The sequence below is a fragment of the Cetorhinus maximus genome, chromosome 7 (assembly GCF_964194155.1).
Source record: "Cetorhinus maximus chromosome 7, sCetMax3.hap1.1, whole genome shotgun sequence".
Taxonomy (NCBI): domain Eukaryota; kingdom Metazoa; phylum Chordata; class Chondrichthyes; order Lamniformes; family Cetorhinidae; genus Cetorhinus; species Cetorhinus maximus.
The window spans coordinates 139,047,253-139,072,109 of record NC_135885.1 but is presented as its reverse complement, the minus strand read 5'-3'; the positions used below and the strand labels follow the sequence as shown (position 1 = coordinate 139,072,109).

The 24,857-nt window shown below is 42.2% G+C and overlaps 1 protein-coding gene across 4 annotated transcripts in view; it reads right to left on the bottom strand.

The window, feature by feature from the left end:
• Nucleotides 1-24,857, bottom strand: part of pcdh9 (protocadherin 9) — a 658,036-nt gene that overhangs the window by 238,783 nt on the left and 394,396 nt on the right. For 3 of the 4 annotated variants that reach the window (XM_078546009.1, XM_078546007.1, XM_078546006.1), the window contains exon 2: nucleotides 20,743-20,944. In XM_078546009.1, the coding sequence (XP_078402135.1) occupies nucleotides 20,743-20,944 (202 nt within the window). The remainder of the gene's footprint in view (nucleotides 1-20,742; nucleotides 20,945-24,857) is intronic. The other variant, XM_078546008.1, reaches the window with a different exon arrangement.

The window sequence follows — 24,857 nt, the reverse complement described above, 5'->3', positions numbered from 1 at the left end:
TAACACACTTCTGAGCACTTAATTAGAAATAAATCAAAATACAAAACTTAGTTTCTTTTCCCTCTCAGCACCAATGGCCTGGATTCTAGCTTGCGGTAAGGAGAAGGGGTGTGTTGGGTTAATCGGATGGTGGTTCAAGGGGATCCCGATCATGGTGGGAGCTCTGATGATGTTTCAGGTGTGTTTGGGATGAGAATAAGATGGCTGGGCGATGGTGAAAGTGTGGTCTGGTGGTGGTGGAGGGGCTCAGATGGGTTGTGGAGGAGTGGGAGTTTACTGGGTGGTTTGTTGGTCTTGTGCTCCCCCTGTCCCACAAGCAGAGCTGTAAAGCCACACAGTTCCTGGATTCAGCTCCCCTCACCTCCTTTAAGCTGCTGAGCTTCCCGAGGTCTGACTGTTAAAATGAAGGAACACCGCTTCATTACAATATTTGACTGACCACCCACTTGCCGCAAGTGAATTGGTTTCCAACAGGCCGGCCGACTCCATTGAAATAAGGAGCGTGTGGGTCTTGTTCCAGAATCTTTTCATTTTAAGCTCTGACCTGCCCCAACCCACCTGTTTTGTGGAGTTAAGACTCAACCTGCCATGTGCAAGCCTAGGTCTAGCTAATTTTTCAACAAATTATAACGATGTACAGCGCAGAAGGAGGCCATTTGGCCCATTGTGCCTGTACTGGCTCTTTGAAAGAGCGGTCAAGCTTAGTCACAATTGAATGATCAAAACTTGCCAATTTTTGACACCCCGACTTAATCGTTTCTCTTTGATACCACATTACTTCCACATGTGTGTTTAATACGCTCTCCTCCATATACTGCTGCCATTAATCCACAGCTACTCCTACTCAGCTATTTAATAAAAGCAAAGCATCAACAGCTACAACAGCCCTTTCCACTTGCCTGACCTTGAAGCTCCTTCCAATTTTTCTTTCAAGGTACAAATCCGTTAAACTCACTGTAACCCGGGGCAAAAAAATTATTCAGTGTCAGCTTTTCAATAACAAAGTAATGACATGTGTTTCTGTCCCATTTATGAATCAGATTTGCCCATTGGCTTTTGCTGTTATTAGTTTCTGCTTGTTCGATATATTGTTAGTTTTTAATATGTTCAAATGGAAAGTGTTGGCACCACAATTCTTATCACTTTTTCTTCAAAAGGCCACAATCTTTTGGCCCCCTCATGGCGAGAATAATTAATAAAATACAAGTGTAGGTTCTTTAATTCCTTCTTGCCTTTTGCAACCCACTGTTGAATTCACGCTTTCATTTTCCGATCCATATTGTATTGTCACAGTGCAAATGATCACCTACCTACCCTCAGGACAAAGCTGCAGAGCTCAGGTGCAGCCTTTGTCTGAGAAATATAATCTATATCATCTGAACTAACTGCACCCTTATTGAACAGATCCATGTAGTTTTTGTGTTCTAAGAACTTGACTGGCAACTCGCTGGACCACTGTGTATTGTTAACAGGCCGGCAGCTTCAATGGACTGGTTGTGTCACCGCTCCGCAGTGTCTAAAGTTGATTGCAATAAATGGATTGAAGTGTGCAGGAGGGATAGATGGTTACAATGGGACTATGTCTCCTAACTACAGTTGTACAGATCTTTGCTTTAATAAAGGAGCTGAAGAGGGCTGGAAGGCATTGTGAACAGCACTGTGCCACACAGCTTGTGACTGTTACATTGGCTGCTATCACGAGTAAAGAATGGAAGGGATAGACCTCCTCTGTTCACTGAATGTTAGCAACATTGTAAGCTCAGCAGGGTTGTGATCCTTTTATCATATTTTCACTACATTCATGAACGCCTTCTTTTAAAATGTTTTTTTTTGAAATTTCAATAGAAATAGCGAGATAGCAAATCCTCCGCCACTATATTTAGACTGTTACCAACACATTGTACCCGGGAGCAAATCTTGCTGCAAAGGTGTATCAGTCCGGGACCATGAATGCACCATTCACTTTGTAAAGAATATTGTCAACCACATCAAGCTGGAGTAATAATCTTACTGTTTGTTTCTGACTAATCCTTTCCTCTTTGCCCTGCCTCTGAAAAGTATGCATGCCGATTGAGGACAGCAGAATCACAAAGCTATGTATATTATTCCTATTTCCTCGTCGAACCATAGAAAAGCTATGAGGCAGAAAAAGGCCATTCAGCCCATCGTGTCTGTGCTTGCCGAAAAAGAAAAAAAAAAAGAAATAAAAAACTAGCCGCCCATTGTAATCCCACCTTCCAGCATCTGGTCCATGGCCTTGCAGGTTACAGCACTTCGGGTGCAGATCCCGGTATCTTTTAAATGAGTTGAGGGTTTCTGCCGCCATCACCAAGCCAGGCAGTGAATTCCAGACACCCACCACCCTTTAGGTGAAGAAGTTTATCCTCATGTCCCCTCTAATCCTTTCTTTGTATTTTAATTTTTTTTTTGTATTCCTACTTCTCAGGTTCCCTTTTGAATGATTGTATAGTCTCTCCCTCAACAGCAATAAAACATTTAATGTTCCAATAACAACCTGTGTGAAAAGGGCTTTTCTAAATTCCCCTTGCAAACAGCTACCAAGTAAGGGCAGTTGCACAACCCATAATTCTCTGCCCATTAATATTGGAAGTTTTCCCACACGCAAGATAAGACTAAGAGACCTATAATTTCCTGACTTTTCCCTCACTTGAACAGAGTTTTAACATTGGTCCTCCTGCGCTTTTTTAGTGCAATTCCCATTTTTTGCAGAAATTCCCATTTTGTGCCATCACCATCTCTATTCCCAGAATCCGGGGGTATTCTGAATGCTTCCCACATGGACATATTTATCTTGACTCCAATTAGCTTCTTCTTAAAAAAACAAAACACTGGTTTCAGTGCTGGCTTTTCCACATCCTCACCAGGTCCTCCTGAGGTCCCACTTTCACCTTCCTCTAAAAACTAAGATGATTTGCATCGCCCACCATTCTTGGATGCTCAAGAGCAATCCCTTTTGCTTTTGTCTCCAAGTGGCCTCAACCCTTCTTACGTCGTTAAGAAAACCTTTACTGCATCCCTTTATGTTGACCAGCAAACTCCTTTCAGACTTCTGATTGGCTTTTCCAATCTCTCTCTTAGCTTCCCATGTTCATATTACTCATATATTTTTTTTGGGTGGGGGAAGGGGTTTATATTTATCATGGGCATGTTTTTTTGAAACCTATTATTTATAGAAGATGTGTAAATGTTCTTTAGAAATGTCTTTATGATTTTGGTATGAATAGCGCAGAGATTATCCTTCCACAGTGTGTTTTTTTGTTAAATAAACATGCTATTTCTAGATGCACGCATACATTGCTTTCGTGAAAACCACACATTAAAATTCAGCAGCAGTAACGTGAAGATTCAGGATGAGTGTGAAGGCTGAACATGATAACAAAAAGTCGACTGGTTTACTGAGCACCAGTCCCTAAAGAAGTGAAATAAAATACTTAAAAAAAAACCTGACATCAGGATTACTGAGGCGGCACAGTGTGGTGGAGGCCCTCTATGTTTGGAGAGTCACAGCGCTGGAAGGGGAAGGGGGCTCCCAGGTTCCATTCACCATACAAATTATTTCTCAATCTCAGCAGCACCCGCTGTGTGCGGGGACTAATAGAACTCAGCTGGATCCTCAGAAGAGCAAAGGAAAAGTAGGAGAGTTAACCCTGAGCAGCTATTGCAAGCCTCCTAGTTCAAAGCAGGACCAAAGGAAGCAAAGAGCTGGCTTATGGGCATGTCCTTTTATATCATAGGATATTCTTGGCTGGAGGTAGCTAAAAGAGAATAAATAAACAGACACATTAACAGGGCGATCATGAGACTTGTGGAACTGCAGCAGTGTGATCTGAAGCAAAAGGAAAAGGAAGATGTACATTTCCATACCGTGTTTCACGGTCTCTGGACATCCCAAACAGCTTTACTGGCAACAAAGTACTTTTTAAGTGTAGTCACTGTCATGTGTGTTATAATGATATAAAGACACCAATCGCTTGTAAGGGATTGTGGAAACACGTTGTGAGTTCACTTATTAATTCTAGGCACATGTGAACTGATGTGCTCGGACAGTAGGCTTGAGGTCATCAGAACTGCAGAGCTGTGCGCTGTGTTCTGCTCCATTCTGAAGTGAAACTGAGACTGGGTCACCTGACACGCTTCCCTTAAAGTGATGGAGGGCTGCTCTTCCTTAAAGGCATATTACAACAGTCACTATTAGAATATCGGAAATACAGCAGAAAAATTTGTACAGAGCAAGCTCCCACAAACAGCAATGTGATAATGACCAGATAATCTGTTTTCGTGATGCTGGCTAAGGGATAATTATTGTTCAAGACACAAGGCAAATTTCCCTGCTACTCTTGGAATAGTGCCATGGAATCTTTTATGTCAACCAGAGAGGGTAAATGGGGCCACCTCTTGTACATGGATTCAAGCTGGCTTATAGTGACCAACAGTTCAAGCTGATGTCAATTAAAAAATGTATTGAAGCTTTCAATTGCCAATTAATTACTTGTTAAAATACATCAGTGCAACTCATTGATAAATAATGCTTCAGAAGGATCCTTGTCAATGCTATAATCTGTAATACTCATTTAGAAAATTACAAACAGTTGTCCATAATACTGTTTCATGAGAAATAATACAGATTAATCTACTTCTTTGTTTCAAGAAATATCTGAAGAAACTGAAGATAGCTACTTGAAGCATCCATTTCACCAACGGTTCCAAACCTGGGGTATGTGCCCTTCTGGGGAAGGAATGCTGAAACTTTCAGGGGCCACTAGGAGGAAAGACAACCCAAAAGCAAAAGGCATCAATAAGGTCAAGTTTAGCCAGAAGAAGGTGCCTTAGTGGCTGATCTCAGCTCACCTTTGCTGATGTGCAGAAGTGGATACAGTATTGGAACCTATTAGAGCTATTCCTTATGCGTAGTATCCAATTACCGTTACATCAGGGGCACCTCTTATTGGTCTACTGTCTACTTCTAATATGAGGGCTGCACTAATTAAAAGTGAAAGACATAACTCCTGCATTTCCCCATTGCTCTGTGGGAGTGCGGGTCTTTGAAACAGTTTGCTATTTGAGTCATACAATCCCAACATGGCTAAAGGCATTTTGAACTTCTCTCAAATTCTTCTCCCAACACTTGAAAACAATAAGACTGAGTTCTGCCACCTTCTTGGGCACAACAAAATACTGGGTTCCACATTTGTCTTGAGCAGTAGCACAAAATGGCTGGGGGGGTGTTATTGGTTCAGCCTCTGCTTTTATTTGACTGACCAGTACAGCTGAATATCAGGCAAGCGGTTTAACAAATGGCCGGTGCAACACATCTACATTATCGAAAGTGAATTTCTATCCAGCACTTCCTTATCAATAGTGTATATGTGTGTGTATGGGGTATGTGTATGTGTGTTGTATATGTGTGGTATATGTATGTATGTGTGTGTGGTATGTGTGGTAGCTGTGTGTGGGAGGTACATGTGTGTGTGTAGGTGTGTGTGGGAGGTACATGTGTGTGTGTGTGTGTGTGTGTGGGAGGTATATGTGTGTGTGTGTGTGTGGGAGGTACATGTGTGCGTGTGTGTGTGGGAGGTACATGTATGTGTGTGTAGGTGTGTGTGGGAGGTACATGTGTGTGTGGGAGGTACATGTGTGTGTGTGTGTGTGTGTGTGTGTGTGGTTCATTTGTTTGTGGGACATGTGTGTGGGGTATGTGTTTGTGTGTGTGTGAATTTGTGTGTATAGGGTAGGTTTGTATGTTGTAGGTTTGCATGTAGTATGTGTGTGATATACATGTGTGTGTGGTGTGTGTGGTGTGTGTGTGGTGGGTGAGGGGTCAGTGAATGGTGCATAAACCTTCAAAAGGAACTTCCGATTTAGAGTTATACATCTGGCAAGTATGTCATGCTAATTCATAATGCAAGACATATTTTGAAACATTAATTATTAAAGAAAAACACTAATTGATGCATTTTTAATCAACCTCTTAAAAGTAAATAAAAATTTCAGTAGGCCACTTTTACAATAGCAACTCAAGCTAGTCATCACTAATGGGCTTATAGCCCTCTTCAGGAGATAGTTCAGACCTCATTGCTTCTGATTCCACCAGCCTCACAACTCTCCTGTATATCTATTTATTCCTATATCTATTTATTTGTTTTGTCCTGGTCTATTCAGGCCAAGCACACCCTGTCATTTATTAATATAACCACTGTAACCATCTTTTTAGACAGGGAACGCTGGTGATGATTCTGGTGTTGCCATTCACACCTCCTCCAGGCACATATTCTATTTCTTCCGTTGCCACCCCTTTTGCCTTGCACCATCATCCCTTTTGCTTTTAAATCATTCCATGCCTTCCAACTTACTGCAGACTCTCCCTTATGTTCTTCCCTCCCCTCCACCCCTTTCCCTGCATCGATACTTGCTTAAAACTGGTCCATTGGTAATATTATCCAATTCTGATGAAGGACAATGGGCCTGAAATGTTAACCCTCTTTATCTCTCCGTGGGCACTGTTTTGCTGAATGTTAGCAGCATTTTCTTTTGCACCAGCTGATGGCTAATAAAGCACTCCCATTGTCACAGGACCTCAAAAATAAAAACACGCACCTGTCTGAAATCCCGCAGCCCGTACTGGAACACACTCCACACCCTACAAACTGACAACTTCCCCATCTCTTGATGGCTCACCTCCTGGTTGACCACAAACATCACCAACGCAACCTGGTAACTGACCTGAGTGGTGAAGTCCCAGCTTTCAACCTTCCACGGAAAATCTGGGCAACCCTCAACCACTTGAGGACGAACAAGGGATGGTGTGACCGCAAGTGAAACATGAGGAACATCTCAAATTGTGACAACACCCTGCGTCCTCACTTGCAACAAGTGCAATTCACCCATCACCCTTGTACTGCTTAACCTATACATTAATTCTCAAAACCTTCATGGACTCATGTAATCTTTTCTGGCTCCACAACCCTCCAAGATATCTGGTTCCTCTAATTCTGGCCTTTGGAGCATTCCCGATTTTAAACGCTCCACTGTAGGTGGCCGTGCCTTTAACTACCTATGCCCTAAGCTCTGGAATTCTCTCCTTAAACCTCTTGGTCTTTCTACTTCTCTATTTTCCTTTAAGAAGCTTCTTCAAACCTATCTCTTTGACCAAGTGAGTGGTGGAAGTGGAGATAATCAAGTGATTTCAAAAGGAAATTGGATGGGTAATTGAGGGAAATAAATTTGAGGGACTACAGGGATAAGGCGGGGGAGTGTGATTGATTGGACTGCCTGACAGGAATCTGGTATGAAGCCAATGGGCCAAATGGCCCTTCTGTCCTGTAATGACTCTATGAAAGGCGCTGTATAAGTACAAGTTGTTGTAATCCCGTAATGGTCATCAGTGGTCAATGCATGATGCCAAAACATTCCTGTAATTTCTTTTCGCTAGCTGGTATCATTTGAGGGAGTTAACTTAGAAAGCTAGAAAGAATGGTAATATAGATCATGTTTACATACGCTGTTAGGAGATTGTAGAGGAGAGGAATCCCTGGGAGATATTTGATACTTTAAACCGAGTCTTTTGTGCTTTAATCTGAGCTCAGTGACTGAATTTCCAATATCACTGAAGTAAAGCTGACTGCTGTGCATTGGAGCTTCTCAAACAGGGAGCCTTTCTGACAGCCATTGTAATCTTCAAGTCAAAACAGAGCATACGTCACAAATTTAAGTAGTGCAGTCTATGTGGTTAAGGTGGTCACAGTCCATTTACAATGTGTGCTGCTGCTTCTGACTTACTACATCACTCCTGTGCTCGCAGACCCATATTGGCTCCCTGTCAAGCAGTGCCTCACATTTAAAATTCTCATCCTTGTGTCCAAATCCTTCCATGGCTTTGCCCTGTCCGTAGAACTTCCTCCATATCCAGAGGTAGTTTTACTGTATTTACGGATGGACTTGGTGCATATAACAAATCGCACAGTTACTGTCTGCCGCGGGAGATATTTGGGGTATTGCAACATCCTTCCCCTCCCCATCAATAATAACTTCTCATTTCTTACTTGATTTTTATAAGGATTGACATGCTTTTGTGGTTTGTGGTAAAATACAGAGCAACACGGCGTATGATGCTCTTGAGGTAGCACAGGACTTGCAGATATATACATTAATGGATCTGCATAATGATACAGTTCTCATAGGTGGGTGGTGTTCAATCACTGGGGAAGAGGTGAAGGAGGATGCGGGGCAAGGATTGAAGAGGTCTCAGTGGCCAATGGATTTAGGTATTGCTTGGAATCTTTTACAAGTTATTACAGCTGTATATCAAGCTGGAAAAACAACAGGATTTGTGGCCAGCTCTCCGTGTAGGCCCATTTTTCATTAACCACATAGCTATAGTGATCTAGCAGCTAACTCATGAATGGATAGCTAAAAGATTCTTAGTCCATGCAAATAATTTTGGCTTGAAAATGGGGAAGGAGAGTTCAAGGACCATTAGCGAGGCAACCAAAATAACAACATCGAATTTACAGCACATAAACAGGCCATTCAGCCTAACTGGCTTAGGCTTATGTTTATGCTCCAAACGAACATCCTCCTATCCTAATTCATTAAAAAACCTTACAGTGGTTTCATCTGGTGGTGGCGTTTATGCCATCCCCAGTTTGTTGCAGCATTGAGATAATGTCAAGGCAGAAATTCTCTCATTATATACTGACAGGATTTACTGTTCACATGCATTTTAAAAATTGGGTGCAAAAAATTGGGCAGTGAATTGGACCCAGTGATGAGCAACAGGGTGAAAGCCTTTTCTACCTCTTGGCTGTGCAATGTATCCTGGACAATTCGCATTTAACCTGGGCTCAGGACGCATCTGCAATAAAATGGTGCGGAGACACATGGCTGTGGCACAGCAGGCAGAACTAGATGGAAGAAATGGAAACATGCTTCATTCCCCAATGCTAATTGTAGAATAAAGGGTTATGTTAACTAGACAATGATGTTAATGATGACTTAGGCATGAGATCAGAGTCAGGTGACCAACAGGTTCCAAGGGAGCAAGACACAGAACAGTCTGAGTCCAGATAACAATGTACGTACCCTGAGATCTTGGATTAAATAGTTCTAAATAAATAGTTTTTCTTAAACTATCTCCAAGTCAGGTACAGACTAAACAAGCCTCATCAAAACACTAATTTCTCTCATTTTGACGAACAGACCTTATCACCTAATTTTAGAAATTAGATGGTTTACGATAAAATGAATAAATTAAGCAAATGTTGGGATCACATCATGATATGTGAGATACAAAAAATACTTGTGCTATATCATTGTGTTGATTGAATTAGGCTACTGATTGTAATTCCCCGATCATCACTGTGTTTATTTGAGTTCACTGAAATTTAATATTTTAAATATTTCCTTTTCTTTCTGTGAGGGAAATTTTCTTCCCAATTCCCATTGGCATCCCCACTGCTTGTACCCCAGACAGGCTAAGAGGCTGGACAATCTGGGTCCAGGCTTTTCTGATGCTCATCTCAACAAGACACCTGGTGACCATGGAAGAACAGCCCAGGGGCCAAGTCTCCGTATGGTCTTCCCAGCTCACTGCGAGAAGGCCTGTTGTCATCACTTGGCACCTGCATACAGAGCAGTGTTGATGAAATCATGACAAATCATCGGGTTGACCAATTGTACGGGTCATGGCACCGCCATCAATGGTTATCACGCCAACATCATGCTGACAGCCTGTAATGTGACACAGAAGGCCGGGTTATTTTAGACAGTACGTTGTACAGAAATCGAGTGACTATCTATATTTTACAGATCATTGGAAGGCAAACGCCTGCAGGCCCATACTTGAATTGTACTGGCATGAGCTGGGGCCCCAGGGACCCCATGTTAAAATCGTGCAGGTCGGCATGTGTTGGGGATCTGAATGAGATCATAGCAAAAGCTGAATTTGCATGATGTTAAGGAGACGCGAAAGGATAAAACTTAGAAGATGTGTAGTGGAGGTTGACGGTAAAGGGGAGGGTTGTGGATTCGCTTGCAATTAATTTAAAAACTATTTAGATAGGACACTGGCACGCTCGGAGGGTTAACGCAAGACTGTACAAATAAAACAGGATGAGAATAGACCTCTTCACAATGGATTGCTGTATAAATCTGTTCCTGTGTTGTGCAGAACATTCTGGGATGGTGAACATTTTGTGTTGGAAGCAGCTTAATAGAAATCATATTCATTTTGAGGTGTAGGAAGGAGTGAGAGAAATAGTTATTTTTGAAGAACAGAAATTAGTCAAACCATTCAGGGAATCGTTGAATTAAAAAGCGTTTCAGTTCAATAACAAATGGGAATAGAGAGTGTGGGGAGAAGGCATAATGAGAGTGGGGACAAGGAATGGAGGACTAACTGAATGATACATTGCTGGGATTTGCATGGTCTGGCAATAACACATTATTCAACACATCATTTCATCTTGCAGTTTAAATAAAAGACATGCGTTCTAAGCAAAACATTTGTTTAACTGGAGCAAATTCACCAGTTAACACATTTAAAGCAGTTGAACAAAAAAAAAACTGGGAACAGAATTTCAAATACTTCCAAGCAGCAGGTCAAAAGAATTCCATTAAGATTATTAATGCAGCTCGCCCTCTGCTCAGCCCACATGAAAGACTTTGCCAAGCTGCAATCACAAATAAATGGAGTTACTCACTCATAGCAATTTTCATAAAGAAATATGAAAGCGATTATAAGACGTTGGGGAATAGACTGCAGACGGGATGCCAATGCCCGCTGAGCAACTTACAGGAGGGAACGATACTGGAAGGGAAATGGCTGTGACAATTCACATCTACCTGCAAGTATTGTGCCTTAATAACTTGTGGATTAAAGCCACATTTTGGCACTTGCTTCTTTCAAGTGAATGTCACAAAATATTGGTTTGTGTTCTCCGCTTTTGAGAGAAAAAGAAAGGTAACTCTTTGAGTGGTTTTACTTTTATATTTTTTTGTATTTCCAAACTGCTGAGCATTTGGGTTTTACAGGCCACTATTGTAATTCACCTGAGTTTTCAGTTGCACGCAGACTGTGTGTTAAACAGGCGAACAACCCAGTTTTCAAAAGCACACATAAAATTAAAGAAATGTTGCAGCACAGATGCAGACCACTTGGTCCATCAAATTGTGGCAGGATATCTCTTCACCTTAATCAGCTGCTCTACTTCCACTCTGCTGCTCAGCTACTCACCCCAAAACCTTCCATACTTCTTTCACCTAAAGGGCAGTAGAAATCTGGAACTCTATCCCAAGAGGCCGTTGAGGCTGGGGGGGGGGTCAATTTAAAACGTTAAAACTGAGACTGACAGATTTTGGTTAAGGCAAGGATAGATATTATGGGTAATGGAAGCAAGGTGGTGAGGGGCATGGGGGAATGGGGGGGCGGGGGGGGGTGTTGGGGCGGGTGTGTGGTGTTGGCAGTGGGTGGCGGTAAAGAGCTGCACTCCTCCCTATCTCTGTAATCTCCTCTAGTTGATAACCCCTGAGGTATCTGTGCTCATATAATTTTGGACAGCAACCCAAATTTTAATAATCAACCATTGGTGGTCACACCTTCAGCTGCCAAAAACCCTAAGCTAAGGAGTTCTGCTTTTCTGCCTAATTTTTAGCCTTTAAGACATCGCTTTGAACCTACTTCTTTGATTAATCGTTTGGTCACCTGTTCTTATATCTTCTTAAGTGACTTAGTGTCATATTTTGCACCTTGGGACAATTTCGTTATGTCAATGGTGCTGCTAAACACAGGGTGTCGATGAATAGCCCATTCCTGCTCCTACTGCAGGGTGAAAGCTTTCGGTAGAATAAGGGTTAATGTGGGCCTGGGAAACAGTACCGTACACGCTACGATGTAGAGAGTCACATGATGGTAGACTGTGAAGTAAAGTCTGGAAGGAGCCAGCATGGAGGCAGCACCCATGCAGGGCAGTACCTTGGATCTGTACATCATTCTGTGTTACCAATAAACGGTTTATGTTCAACAATACCTCTCCATGAAACAACAAAAAAATCTTTACAGCACCAATGTTCCTTTTCACATGACTATCTAATTACCTTATAAAACAATTTACGGACTCAACTTAAAATATGGCCTGTACTCTGTTTCAAAATGACTGTTTGGCAAGCCAGTTTTCATTTGTTTGTTGATAAACACACAACATGATCATATAAATCATGCCAAAACCATCAAGCTACTCGTGTGCGATGCAGCTGTGCTAATGCTCCCTCCTCCAACAGACAATAAAGGTTTGGCAAACGTAGCTAGTACCCCAGTGAAAAACAAAATCTCGACAACACTTGCGCCCTTTGAAGGCATTTCTGCATGATTAACCTCCTATGGAGTGACCAGTAACAGGTTCTGAAATCATCACATGTAAAGAAAAAAGTATTCCACATGACTACTCATCTCGGTGCATGCAGCACATTTCCAAGTTCCTTGGCATAATGTGAATGAAGAAAAACCTAATTTTTACTGGCACTGCTAATTCGCAGTTGATGGACATCACAATGATCGCTGTAAGGGGCTGGGGGCTGTCCTACAACATGTATAGGAAATGTTTTCTTCTCCCCATGATTCAGTGAAATGAAAGCCCATAGTGTTGTGTTTTGAGTCAAACGGTTTGATGACATTACATTTTTAAGAGACTGTGTGCAATCAAAGATCTTCACTTCCTAGTATTTAACTGCAGGTTCTTTCTTTTCTTGAAAACAATATACACGTGGCATCACAACGAAATTTTAATATAATTCCTCGGTCACAGAATTGGCAGCTCAACAGCGAATATATGGGCTTTTTAAAAAATTCTTTTATGGGACTGGGTTGCGAGGGTTGTTGCCCATCCTTAATTGCCCTTGAAATGAGTGGCTTGCTTGGCCTTTTCAGAGGGCAGTTAAGAGTCAAGCACATTGCTGTGGGTCTGGAGCCACATGTAGGCCAGACCAGGTAAGGATGGCAGATTTCCTTCCCTAAAGGTTACATTAGTGAACCAGATGGCTTTCTATGACAGTCGAGGATTGTTTCATGGTCACCATTACTGAGATTAGTTTTCAATTCCAGGTTTTATTAATAGAGTTTAAATTCCGCCAACTGCCATGGTGGGATTTGAACCTGGGTCTCCAGAGCATTAGCCTGGGCCTCTGGATTACTAGCCCAATGACATCACCACGGCAACACAGCCTACCTTCTTGATTCCACATGCTGCCAGAGGGAGACCAGGGTCCAAGCATTCTGTCACAGTGTAGGGCCCATGGATTGATGCAGCCTGAATCTGGTTTCAGAACCCGTCCTGACATTCAAACAAAGCGAAGGAGGGAGGCTCATACCACTTCACTTTGGAGTCAATTTGGGCTTTCAAGCCTGAGGTACATTCAAATGTCAGCGCTAATTCTTTTCTCTAACATTGGGGAGAGTGAATGCACTGTAACAGGACTTGGTTTAGGATTAATTAGCAAATGCAGCAACTGTACTAAGAACAACGCATTTTCCAATCCTTCACACTAAGGTTGCCAACTCTGGTTGGATGTATCCCTGGAGGTTTCACCATATGGCCTCTTTTCCCAAACCCTTCCAGTCAAACAGCCTTTTTATCCATCTTCAATGTTATTAATATAAGTGTTCAAAGAAAACTGGGGGAAAAAAGGAATCCTTTAATACCCCACTGCTCAAAGCAGTGTCCTGGAGATAAATCTTTAATTCCTGGAGACTCAAGGACCATCCTGTAGGGTTGGCAACTCTCCTCTAGTCCTGTTCAAGTTAAACAGGACAAAGCAGTAAATATATAAGCCCAAATTAAACCGAGTTGCCTGGGTTTCAAAAGCCAGGATTCAAGGGATGCATGGGGCTGAATACATCTAAAACATGTCAACAGGCTGAACATTATCCTCAATGCAATAAACACATTGCAATAAGTGATCCAACGTGTGAATCAGAATGTGAATCAACAGATTGCTCTGCATTCAGGTAGTATATAAACACCTGTAAGAAAATGGCATTGTCCTTCCCTGCAGCAAACAGGCACCCAGCGTAGGCATTGGGTGTGTGAATTAACATTGCCCATCAAATAAAAAATTTGCACAGCCATAAATATTAACCCCTAGGACTCAACCTGTACGCAACTAAAAGGATAGTCCTGATTTGAACTTAACACAATCTCTGTGGAGTTTTAAGCGTGGCTAGGAAGAGAAGTCGTACATGTGAATGAAAGTATGACCACAGCAATCATATGCTGATGTCCTTGGGTAATTTCACAACTTTCCCTCAGGGTGCAGTAAATCAATTTTCAATCTGAAAGTAATGGGTTCTGAGGAAGTCAGTAGAAAATTAGTCAATTTTGCTGTGGAAAGGAGCAACCAAAAAAAATCTAAAACCTTCACCCTCGTTAGAAAGCTTCGGCCAGCAAATATATCAGGCATCAGTAAAATATATAACATGGTACAGTGGGTTAGCACAGTATCCTTTCACCTGTAGGTCTTGGGATGCAATCTAACCAATACTGATGGCATACACATTTTTTTTTTTCCTTTTTGTGCTGCCAGGTTTCTAAGCAAAATAAGCTTTGGCAGTTGTGGAACTGATTTTTGGGCACAAAGCCAGAATAAAAAGTCAATTATAGCTCATGATTTATTGACATTTAGCAGGTAAGACTCATTCAAAGGCCACAAGGACAGTTGGTGCAAAAATACTGGAATCATTCAGAGAAAGGAAGGCTAGTATTTATATAGTGCCTTTCATGATGTCAGCACATCCCAAAATGCTTTACAAGCCGATGAAATATTTTTTTTCAAATGTAGGAAATATGGCAGACAAATCAACAGCCAGCAAGTTCCCACAATCAGCAATGTGATGAGGACAAGATGATCTGTTTTAGCGATGTTGGTCAAAGGATAAATATTGGCCAGGGCACCGGGGATAACTCACTGTCTTCTTCAAAATTGTGCCCCGAGATCTTTCAACCCCCACCCCGAGAGGGCAGATGGAGGCCTCATTTTAAATGTCCCCCCTGAAAGATGCCATCTCTAATAGTGCAGCACTCCCTCAGTACTACACTGGTGTGTCAGCCCAGATTTTGTGTTCCAGTTATGCAGAGCAGGGCTTAAACCACAACATTCTGACTCCAGGGTGAGACTCGATCAACTGAGCCATGTCTGACATTAATCAGAGCGTTTACAGTAGCGGTTACTCCCTTGGGGCTAATGCTAAGAAATTTTATTGGAACAATGTTATGAAATTCTACTCTGCCTCTGGTGATACCTGGACCCAACCTGGAACAGTTAGATGCTGACACTCTCTGCCACATTAGAAACACTTGCCATTTCCCATAAGTGTTGTCCATCAAAAATAATTAATCCGAAAATTGGCTGAACCCAAATGTCTTTCTTGTCACTCAATGCATGTTAGCATATTCAAATGCCTGCTTTTCAACTGCACCCCCACCTTAGCACAAAGCAAGGTCCAGTCAAATTTACCCCCCCATACGCAAAATTCTTTAGACATACGCAGGGGCAAGTAGAATGGGCAATAAAGTGTATAACCCATGGACCACTTAGAATGAAGTCTTACAAATCACACTAAACAATCTCAGGAGACACCAGGGAACTGGGTGAACATTGTAATGCATGGGGCAGGATAGGAGGAAGATGTAATTTAGCTGGATCATTACTTAAAAACCTGTGTTCAAAATCATTTTCAAACTAGGAAATACGTTCTCTATCCCCAACTAGCACTTCGAGGATTTTTAAAATCTCAGAGGCTGCTTCTGGTGCTGATGAAGTAACGCAAAGCCTCTGAGACAGGCTCAGTTCATATGTCTCATATCAGAACAAATCATGTTACAAATGTATTACAGGTACCTGTAGAGACTCTGTACAAGTTATTAGATGATGAAGACATGTACACTGCAAGACAGAAAACAGTTTCAATACCTTAGGGTTTCACCTCACGCAAGGGTCAAACATAAAACACGGTTCGAGTCTTTTCAGTCTAGAAATTACTGTCAGTGGTGTTATCAGGTGCTTAATGGCTGGCACCAAATTTGTCTCTTCATTATTCTAATGGATACCTTAAACAATTAATTTTAAATGATTTAACACCTCCCTTAAAATAACAGTGAGGAATTCAAAGGAAGTGTTGTTTCCAATAAGGTCAGAGCATAATGGTTTAACCTTAAGTGTTTAATCAATCAACAACATTAAAAGACCAAACAATGTTACAATAGAGCATGAGGTGCATTTAATTAACTTTGCCCATTGTCATTCTCCACTTTTACACCATCATCTGTTTCTGCTTCCAGCTTGCAACTGATTTTCAGAATCTCATCCAACAATTCTGACATGTTGTCACGTTGTCCGATTATATTGATTGTATGTGCTAGTGCACTAATGTGTTGCCAACAAAATTATTGTTTCAGGTGTACAAGGGAGATACAGGAATTTGGGGCATAGGATTTAGGATCAGGAGTAGGCCATTTTGCCCCTCGAGTCTGCTGTGCCATTCAATAAGATCATGGCTGATCTGGCTGTGGTCTCAACTTCACTTTCCTGTCTGCCCCTCATAACCAATGATTCCCTTGTCCATCAAAAATCCATCTAACTCAGCCTTGAATAAATTCAATCAGCCAGTTTCCACTGCTTTCTGGGGAAGAGAATTCCACATATTAACAGCCTTCTGAGAGAAAAGAATTCTCCTCATCTCCATCTTGAAAGGGAGACCTCTTATTTTTAAACTGTGTCCCCTAATTCTAATTTCCCGCACAGATGGAAACATTCTGGTGTCCACCTTATTAGGTCCCCTCAGGATCTTATATGTTTCAATAAGATCAACGGTCATTCTTCTAAACTCCAATGGCTAGAGGCCCAACCTGCTCAAACTTTATTCATAAGACAAGCCCCTCCCATCCCAGGAATGTGTTGAGTGAGCCTTCCCAGAACTGCTTCTAACGCAATTATATCTTTTTCCAAGGAGACCAAAACTGTACACAGTATTTCAGATGTGGTCTCACTAAGGTCCTGTAAAGCTGCAGTAAAACTTCTTTACTTTTATATCCCATTCCTCTTGCAATAAACACCAATATTCCATTTGCCTTCCTAATCACTTGCTGTACCTGCATACTAACTTGTTTGTGATTCATGCACCAGGACATCTGGCTTCCCCTGCACTATTGAGTTTTGCAATCTCCCTTCATTTAAAACACAGGCTGCTTTTCTAATCTTCCTGCCAAAGTGGACAAGTTCACATTTTCACACATTATGTACTCCATCTGCTCTATTTTATTAATTGTTAAATTTTATTGAATGGCAAGTGTTTCTAATATCGCACAGAGTGTCGGTGTCAAACTCTTCCAGGTTGGGTCCAGAATTTACTGCATGCAGAGTGGAGTTTCATTACATGGTTTTATTATTACTATTTAATTTTATTATTATAAATTATACCAATTTCTCTGTGGCAGGGCCAGCATCAGTGAATCGCTGCTAGCTGCACAATCCAGTTTTGAATGTGGGTAGGATTTACAGATGCCCCAATGCGTGCTGAGCTCTCAAGTATGCCTCCAACCGGCTGGCAAGGCACACCAGCCGGCATACTCTGGTATCTCTGCTCAGCTGACAAGCTAAGCCAGGTGAGGGTATCATCAGCTTTGTTTGGTGTAGATAGGGATCATCACCCCTCTAAGTGCATGAAGTCTGGAACGATGGAAGAGGCAGATGATCCTAATGAGGTGACAATGACTCTGAAGGTGGACACCAGCAAGCTATGCAACACATCCTGGGCACTCTCCTGACAAAGCGGACTTGTAGCCAGTCACTTCAGAAAATATTGAGATCTTACCGCGTATCATCCTATAGTTAGCAATGACACCTCATCGCAATAAGGCTATTGCTTACAGTGTTGCTATTGCTTATGAGGAAAGGTTGAGTGGCTTGGGCCTATTCTCATTGGAGTTTAGAAGTGATCTTATTGAAACGTATAAGATTCTGAGAGGGCTCGGCAGGATAGATGCTGAGAGGATGTCTCCCCTTGTGGGGGATTCTGGAACTAGGGGACACAGTTTCAAAATAGAAGGGTCTCCTATTTAAGATGGAGATGAGGAGGAATTTCTTCCTTCAAAGGGTCGTTGATGTTTTGAATTCTCTCCTTCAGCAAGTCTGGGTCATTGAATATATTCAAGGCTGAGCTAGATAGGTTTTTGATCTACAAGGGAGTCAAGGGTTGTGGGGGACATGCAGGAAAGTGGAGCTAAGGTCACAACAGATCAGCCATGATCCTTTGGCTGAATGACCTTGCCTCCCTCCTCTTCCTTGTATTCTTATGTAAAAGCAACTGGTGCAACATTGCATCCAACCTTTGGTCAAAGGAAGGAGTCTGAAGAAGACCTTTCTCCATCACAGATGTATATCCCGCACTCTGCTTGGATGAGTAGTTTGTACCAGCACTGAACCCTCTTCCCCCTCCCCCCTGCCCCAACAACATCCACCCCCAAACCTTCCCCTCCCCCACCCCCCCTCAAATATTGATGATGGGACTGTTTTCATTTTACATAAACCACATGGCCTCTGAATGTTTAAACACATTTTTATGAAAAGTCCTATTTTCTTTTTGAATTTTAAATAGAAAATTCTCTCCTGGTTTCACCAGTTTCGCCCAGTGTTTCTTAACATCACTGTTCAACCTCTCACTATTTTGTTACTGCTGAAAAATGATGAAAGGCTCACTTAAACTGTCAAAAAAAATTGAAACGTATTTTATGGACAGGACACAAATTGGGGAACAGTGCTTTAGACAAAAGTAACTGGGACATCAAAGTCAATCTTACTCACTCACTCATGCAACGCAGTCTCTCCCACTTGGTGGACTGTTATGAACAAAACTATTTTTCTCTCAAGTGTACCCTTTATTTCCTCCTGCAGTTGCTATCATGCTACGCATGCCACAGTTAACTTTAACGAAATACAGCACATCCATGGAAATTCCAGTCCCATTGAGCCAGTATATTTTGAAATGTTCAGCTCACGCATTCAAGGCTCATCTTGGTTCCAAATGGAAAGAAAAGAAACGTTTGAAAGCAAAAACAAAACCTCCTACATGGGCATATTTTTGCCCCCTGCATCCTTGTTGTGTTGTTTGCATCCGGTGGGAATGCCCTCCCCACCCCCCCACCCCCCCGCCCCACCACCCCCCCTCCCACCCCCACCTCCACCCCGCCAACCCTGCTGCCCCGCCAAGACTACCAGCGATCGGGTCTTGATGACATCACCCAGGCTGATGATGTCACTAGATCTAATGATGTCACTGGGACTAATGATGTCACTGGGACCAATTACATCACTGAGACTAATAATGTCACAGGAACCAATTATATCACTGGGACCAAAGGCATCACTGGAACCGATAACAATGGCCACACACTTGCACCTCCAACAGGAGATGGATGACAGTGATAAAGAACAGGAAGCCTCTTGAATATATCTTTCCCTATGGAAACTAAGAGTACTTTCATTACTGCTGCCCTAACAGTGATGTTAACTTAGCCCAGATCAGGGATCAAATTTGATACCTTCTATGTTGTTGTGACATAGAGACAGTAACTATATTTTGAGCTCTCTGAGGAGGCTGAAGTGATGATGCTACCAAGGGGTAGGAGACAGAAAGCCATTGGTTGATATTTTAAACTTGCATGGTTCCTTTAAACTATCACATTGTAGGGCTTCGTTATTTGACCAGCATAAGACAGTTCAGATATGCTGAAATCAAGTCTCGACAGGCAGACAAGTGGATCATTCAGTGCTAATGACTTGCCCACTAATCATAAATATATTCTAAGCAGCACCAAAACGGGACTTGTAAATAAGCTCATCCATGTTTAGTCCAGAGTAAGTATCCAAAAGCAGGCACAAAAAGTCAGGTTGCAGAAGCCAATTCACCATAAAAACATTACAATGTGAAGAGACCATCCTCACAGTCAATGGTGTCATCAACAAGAAAAAAAATACCAATTAGTGGAAACTGGTATCCAAGAGTTACTGTCCCTTCGCAAAATATAGAAATATCCCAAAATATTTATTGGTCCCCTCTCGTTGATATAATGTAGCACAGTTCAGAAGGAAGGAATACACACAACTGTAAACCTGAAGCACAGCACCCCTGTGTTTAATGATGTGAATACTAGGAGAATGCAGGAGTGAAATTCCTCCTACAATAAAGAGTAGAGATTTGCCTGCGTTTCTTCCTGCTTAATGACCGCTAATCAAATCCCAGGAACACACAGCTCCAAATCGTACAATTTCTGAGAATGGGATGGCACGGGTCATTAACTCTGGAGAAAAGCAGGCATTCTGCGGTGAAATTTTTTTGTTGGAAGAGGCACCTTGGCCCCCTTTAAGCATTGGCAGTAAAATATCATATACCCCAGCCTTTGTGCTGTGCTGAAGCGAAGGTTTAGTAATGTTGTGCTGCAGACAATAAAGCCTGCAGCAGCTCCACACAATACATCTGAACACATTCAAAATCAAAACAAGAAGCAGGAAGGTGATCAGGATCAAAAGCGTTGAGCTTCGGACCCCTTCATGGGGGGTGGGAGGGCAGTGAGTGGTGTTGTGCCAGCTCTGAAAGTCAATTTGGCACAAAGCAAGGTTACGTACAATTTCCAGTTTACAACAGCCACATCTGGAAAGGAAAAAAAGGTGGTCACTCACTTGAATTTGGATCAGAGTTGCCGTCGGCCTCGGTCCTCTTGTCTGGGGAAGCCTGCTCGTAGAACTCGTCCTGCGGCTGAACCAGAGGGAGAGGGTGTGAGATCAGCGTGCCACCACTTACTGGTTCATGGTCTCCTAGACCACTATCACTGCAGCTTTCCTGGGAGCCGTCGGGCAGGTGAAATGTAACGCGGCGCTGAGACTAGAAAGAAGGGCAAAGAACATGGAAGTTAATGCTCTTCTTTGCTTTCCCTCCGCCCCCAGCCCCCAGCCCCCAATTTTGGACAAATTATTGTAAGATTTTCAGCCACCCACCACCCCACCCCCCACCCCACCCCACCCACCACCCCACCCCACCCCCACCTGGATTACAGAGTCATTTGGTGCCAATTCTATCTACAACAAGATACCACACCAGGCAGAAAGGATTACCAATTCTATTATCAAATATTTCACAATATACGTTGCTCTTATTAATATAGTTTCATCCAAGGGCTTTCTGTAATGATGGAACAGTAACATGCACTACTATAACACTTAGAAAATAGTTAAGTGTCCCAAGGTGCTGAAACACACAAAATAAAATGTACCTAAAAAAAAAAGGAAACATGTTCATTCCCAAACAGAGCAGAGATGTTATGTAATGATAAAAACATAGTCCTGATAGCTGTTGTAGGCTGCCTATAGATTATATCTACAACTTACATTTATATCGTATATATAATACACATTATATATTAACACAGTAACATGTCCCGAGGAGCTTCATGGGAACATTGTCAGATAAAGTTGGGCACTGGAGGAGATATTAGGTCAGGTAACTTTGAAAGCTTTGTCAAAAAGGTATGTTTTAAAGAGCATCATAGAGGGGGAAGGAGAGAAAGGCAAAGAGGGAATTCCAGATGGGCTGTGAACCTTTTTAACTATTGGTATTACGGGGGTGCATGGAAAATCTCTCTATGAATGGTTTTCAGCATAGATGGAGCCAATTTACTCATAGGCAATTCAATAAACAGAAGCCTGATAAGACAGCAAGGGATTGGAGGCCAGGCCTAAAGCTGTGCCATGCAAGTCAATCATACAAAATGACTGCTTCAATCTATAAATCATTTGTTGATTCTGAAATTGTGTGAGGAGCACGAATGAGTCTCAAACACGGGGGCAGGATTTTACGGCCCTGTTTCGGCGGGGACGGGGCCATAAAATGCGGCGAGACATTCTAAACCCCATTGGCTTCAGCGGCAATGTAAAATCCTGCTGCCGTAAAATTCTGCCTATGGTGCTAGAGAATTATTTATATCACTGATGAAAATGTATACCACAACAAATGCCAGTGGTGTAATGGGTCATTTAGAGCAATGCACCACATTGCCAATGATCAGCAATTTACTGAGTTTTCCACCATTGTTATAATGCGTGCAATTTCTCAGGATGGATGGGAGAGAGGAAGCAGTAGCATTCATTTAAACAGCAGTGCATGAACTGTTACAGTATTGCAAAAGTGTGAGTGGTGACAATGCAGAAATTGTGACAGGGAAGAGGATTTTTTTCCAATAATTAACAGATCGGATATCAATTTATCATCAATGGGCATTTTGAAGTTTCACTGTCCCAGCCAACACACAGTGGGTAACTTGGTGAAGTGTGATTAAAATGGTTGAAAATAGAATTATGACAAAAAAAAACATTTTTAATCAGCAATGGCTGACAATGTACTTTATGGAATCATAGATTAATAGAATCTTAGAATGGTTACAGCACTGAACGAGGCTACTTGGCCCATTAGATCTGTGCTAGCTCTCTGCAAGAGCAATTCAGCTATCCCCTGCCTTTTCCCTGCAGTCCTGTAATTTTTTTTGTTCTTCAGGTGTTTAATTATCTAATTTCCTTTTGAAAGTCAGAGTTGAATCTGCCTCCATCACGGTATTAGACAGTGCGTTCCAGATCCTAACCACTGGCTGCGTAAAAATAGCTTTTCCAAATGTTGCCATTGGCTTTTTTGACCGGTCACCTTAAATCTGCATCTCTGGTTCTTGACCCTAATTTGTATCTAAATTATATAGAAATCATAAGGGTAATTGGAGTCGCTTACTTCAAATTTGATCAAACCCTACTTCCCCCTCCCCTCCCTGCACTATAGAACTATAATTCCTCCTCCTGTGCTGTCTAGCAGGCAAGGGCTTACACTTCCACACTTTGGAGCGAGCTGAACAACCTTCTTTTGCAAGTCAGGTATCACTGCCATTATAATAAGTTAGCGTACAAGAGAAAATTATCCGAGCGACTCCTAAGTGACCTTGGCTCCCTCCAGGCTGAATCTTTTTTGTATGTTGTCTGGCTCCATGAGGGCCTGTGTCACTTTTTCATTCAGCAGAACTGCAACAGGCTGTTTAGCTGTGGTCTTTGTGTCACCCCTACACACTCAAATTCAACAATCGAATCACATATTGAACCTCTACCTGAATGAAAAAAAAATACAATTTTGTCTGAGTTTAAAACCATGGGTTCCCAGTGCCTTACAAGCTTAAGGCCACATTGTCAGGGCAATGATGGGTCACTGCTGGCTGACTGAGCTGTTATATTCTCTTTCACTAAGGAACGAGGTACACGTCAGGAACTGGAAAGTTAGCCTGCCTCAAATGCTGCATGTTACAAATATCTTTGCAAGTAGAACGCCAGGGTTGAACTCTGCATTTTCCTTGCAGCCCCATGTTTTAACCTAATCATACCTTCACCACGATCTTTGTATAGTTCAGGAAAAGTGATGGTCCTTTTAATAGGCTAGCAGAGGTGGATATATTGCTTGGATTAGGAATTTCCCAGGGGCTCCAAGGTTAGGATGGGTAAAGCCTGCCTGGTGCAATGCCAAATCCAATTTATCCACCCAGAGTTCCAGGACTGTTTCAATTTAATTTTCAGCTTTGTCAAGTGAAGGTGGTAGCTCCAATAATGGGACTGATTCATTGGGTGCAAGACACTGACGCAGTAATGAATGCTACAATGCATCTCATTGTTTCACATGCTGGAAAGTAGCTCTAACCTTTAGTTTTAAAGACTGAAAACACAAATGACTGTTTCTCTATCCATCTTCAATTTTATCCTTTTCAAAGGAAGAGATTCAGAAAACAAAACTCCCTTCTTTAAGCCCCCAGACTCTAACCGTTCTGAACACCCCAGAAAAGAATGTGCAGTGGGCTCTGATAAAAGCAGCATCCTTTGCTGAATAGTGGTTTGCCTCTTTTTTTAAAGCAGCCAGTGTAACCCGAATGGAATTCTTTCAGGCAGCACAGCACTGATAAGCAATTGATTTACTCTGACAGACTGGAAATGCCTGACTCTAAAACCCGACGCTGTGCTCTCACACTCTTGAGGGGGGGTGGGGGGTTGGGATATAAAATGTAAGCTTTATGTCCTTTATCGTGAATGAACAGAGAACTGTTTAACCTCTTGAGTACCGGATGTGCGTGTTTCCTGCCTGATAGCAGATATTAAGAGGGCGAATTTCCAGCAGGGTTCTCCCCTACGTCTCCGGTGGCCATAACTCCGGTGGAAAAACCACGGAATTCCCAGAAAACAAAGGTATGATTGACTATTGGAAAAACATCCTCAGAAATTTGCCCAGTAGCTGTTTCTAAATTTTGTTCCTTCTGTGCGTTGCTGCTGGGTCTGTCTTGGCGATATCAGGACCTTGCTGTTATGCACCCATTAACCCTTCCCAGGTCAAATAGTTTATTTGCCCTCTTCAATCATCGGTAGACTCACACATGATGGATGACCACTTGGATAAATTACTGGAGGCCAGTGAAATTGTACTTCATCACAATTCAATTGCTTCAGGGGACAGAAAAAAACCCCCCATAATTTCTAAAGAGCCTTTCATGGCCAAAGGACCTCCCGGAATGCTTCATAGTCGATGAAGCACTTTTAAAGTGTAGCCACTGATGTAAGGTGGGGAAACATGGCAGCCAATTTGCATTCAGCAGTTCTGACAAAAGTGTATCAGCCTTAAATGTTAACTCTCTTTCTCTCTCCCCCAGATGCTGCCTGACCTGCTGTGTGTTTGCCACCATGTTTCTGCTATTTAGTTTTTGTTTCCACAAAGGTGAAGGTTGTTA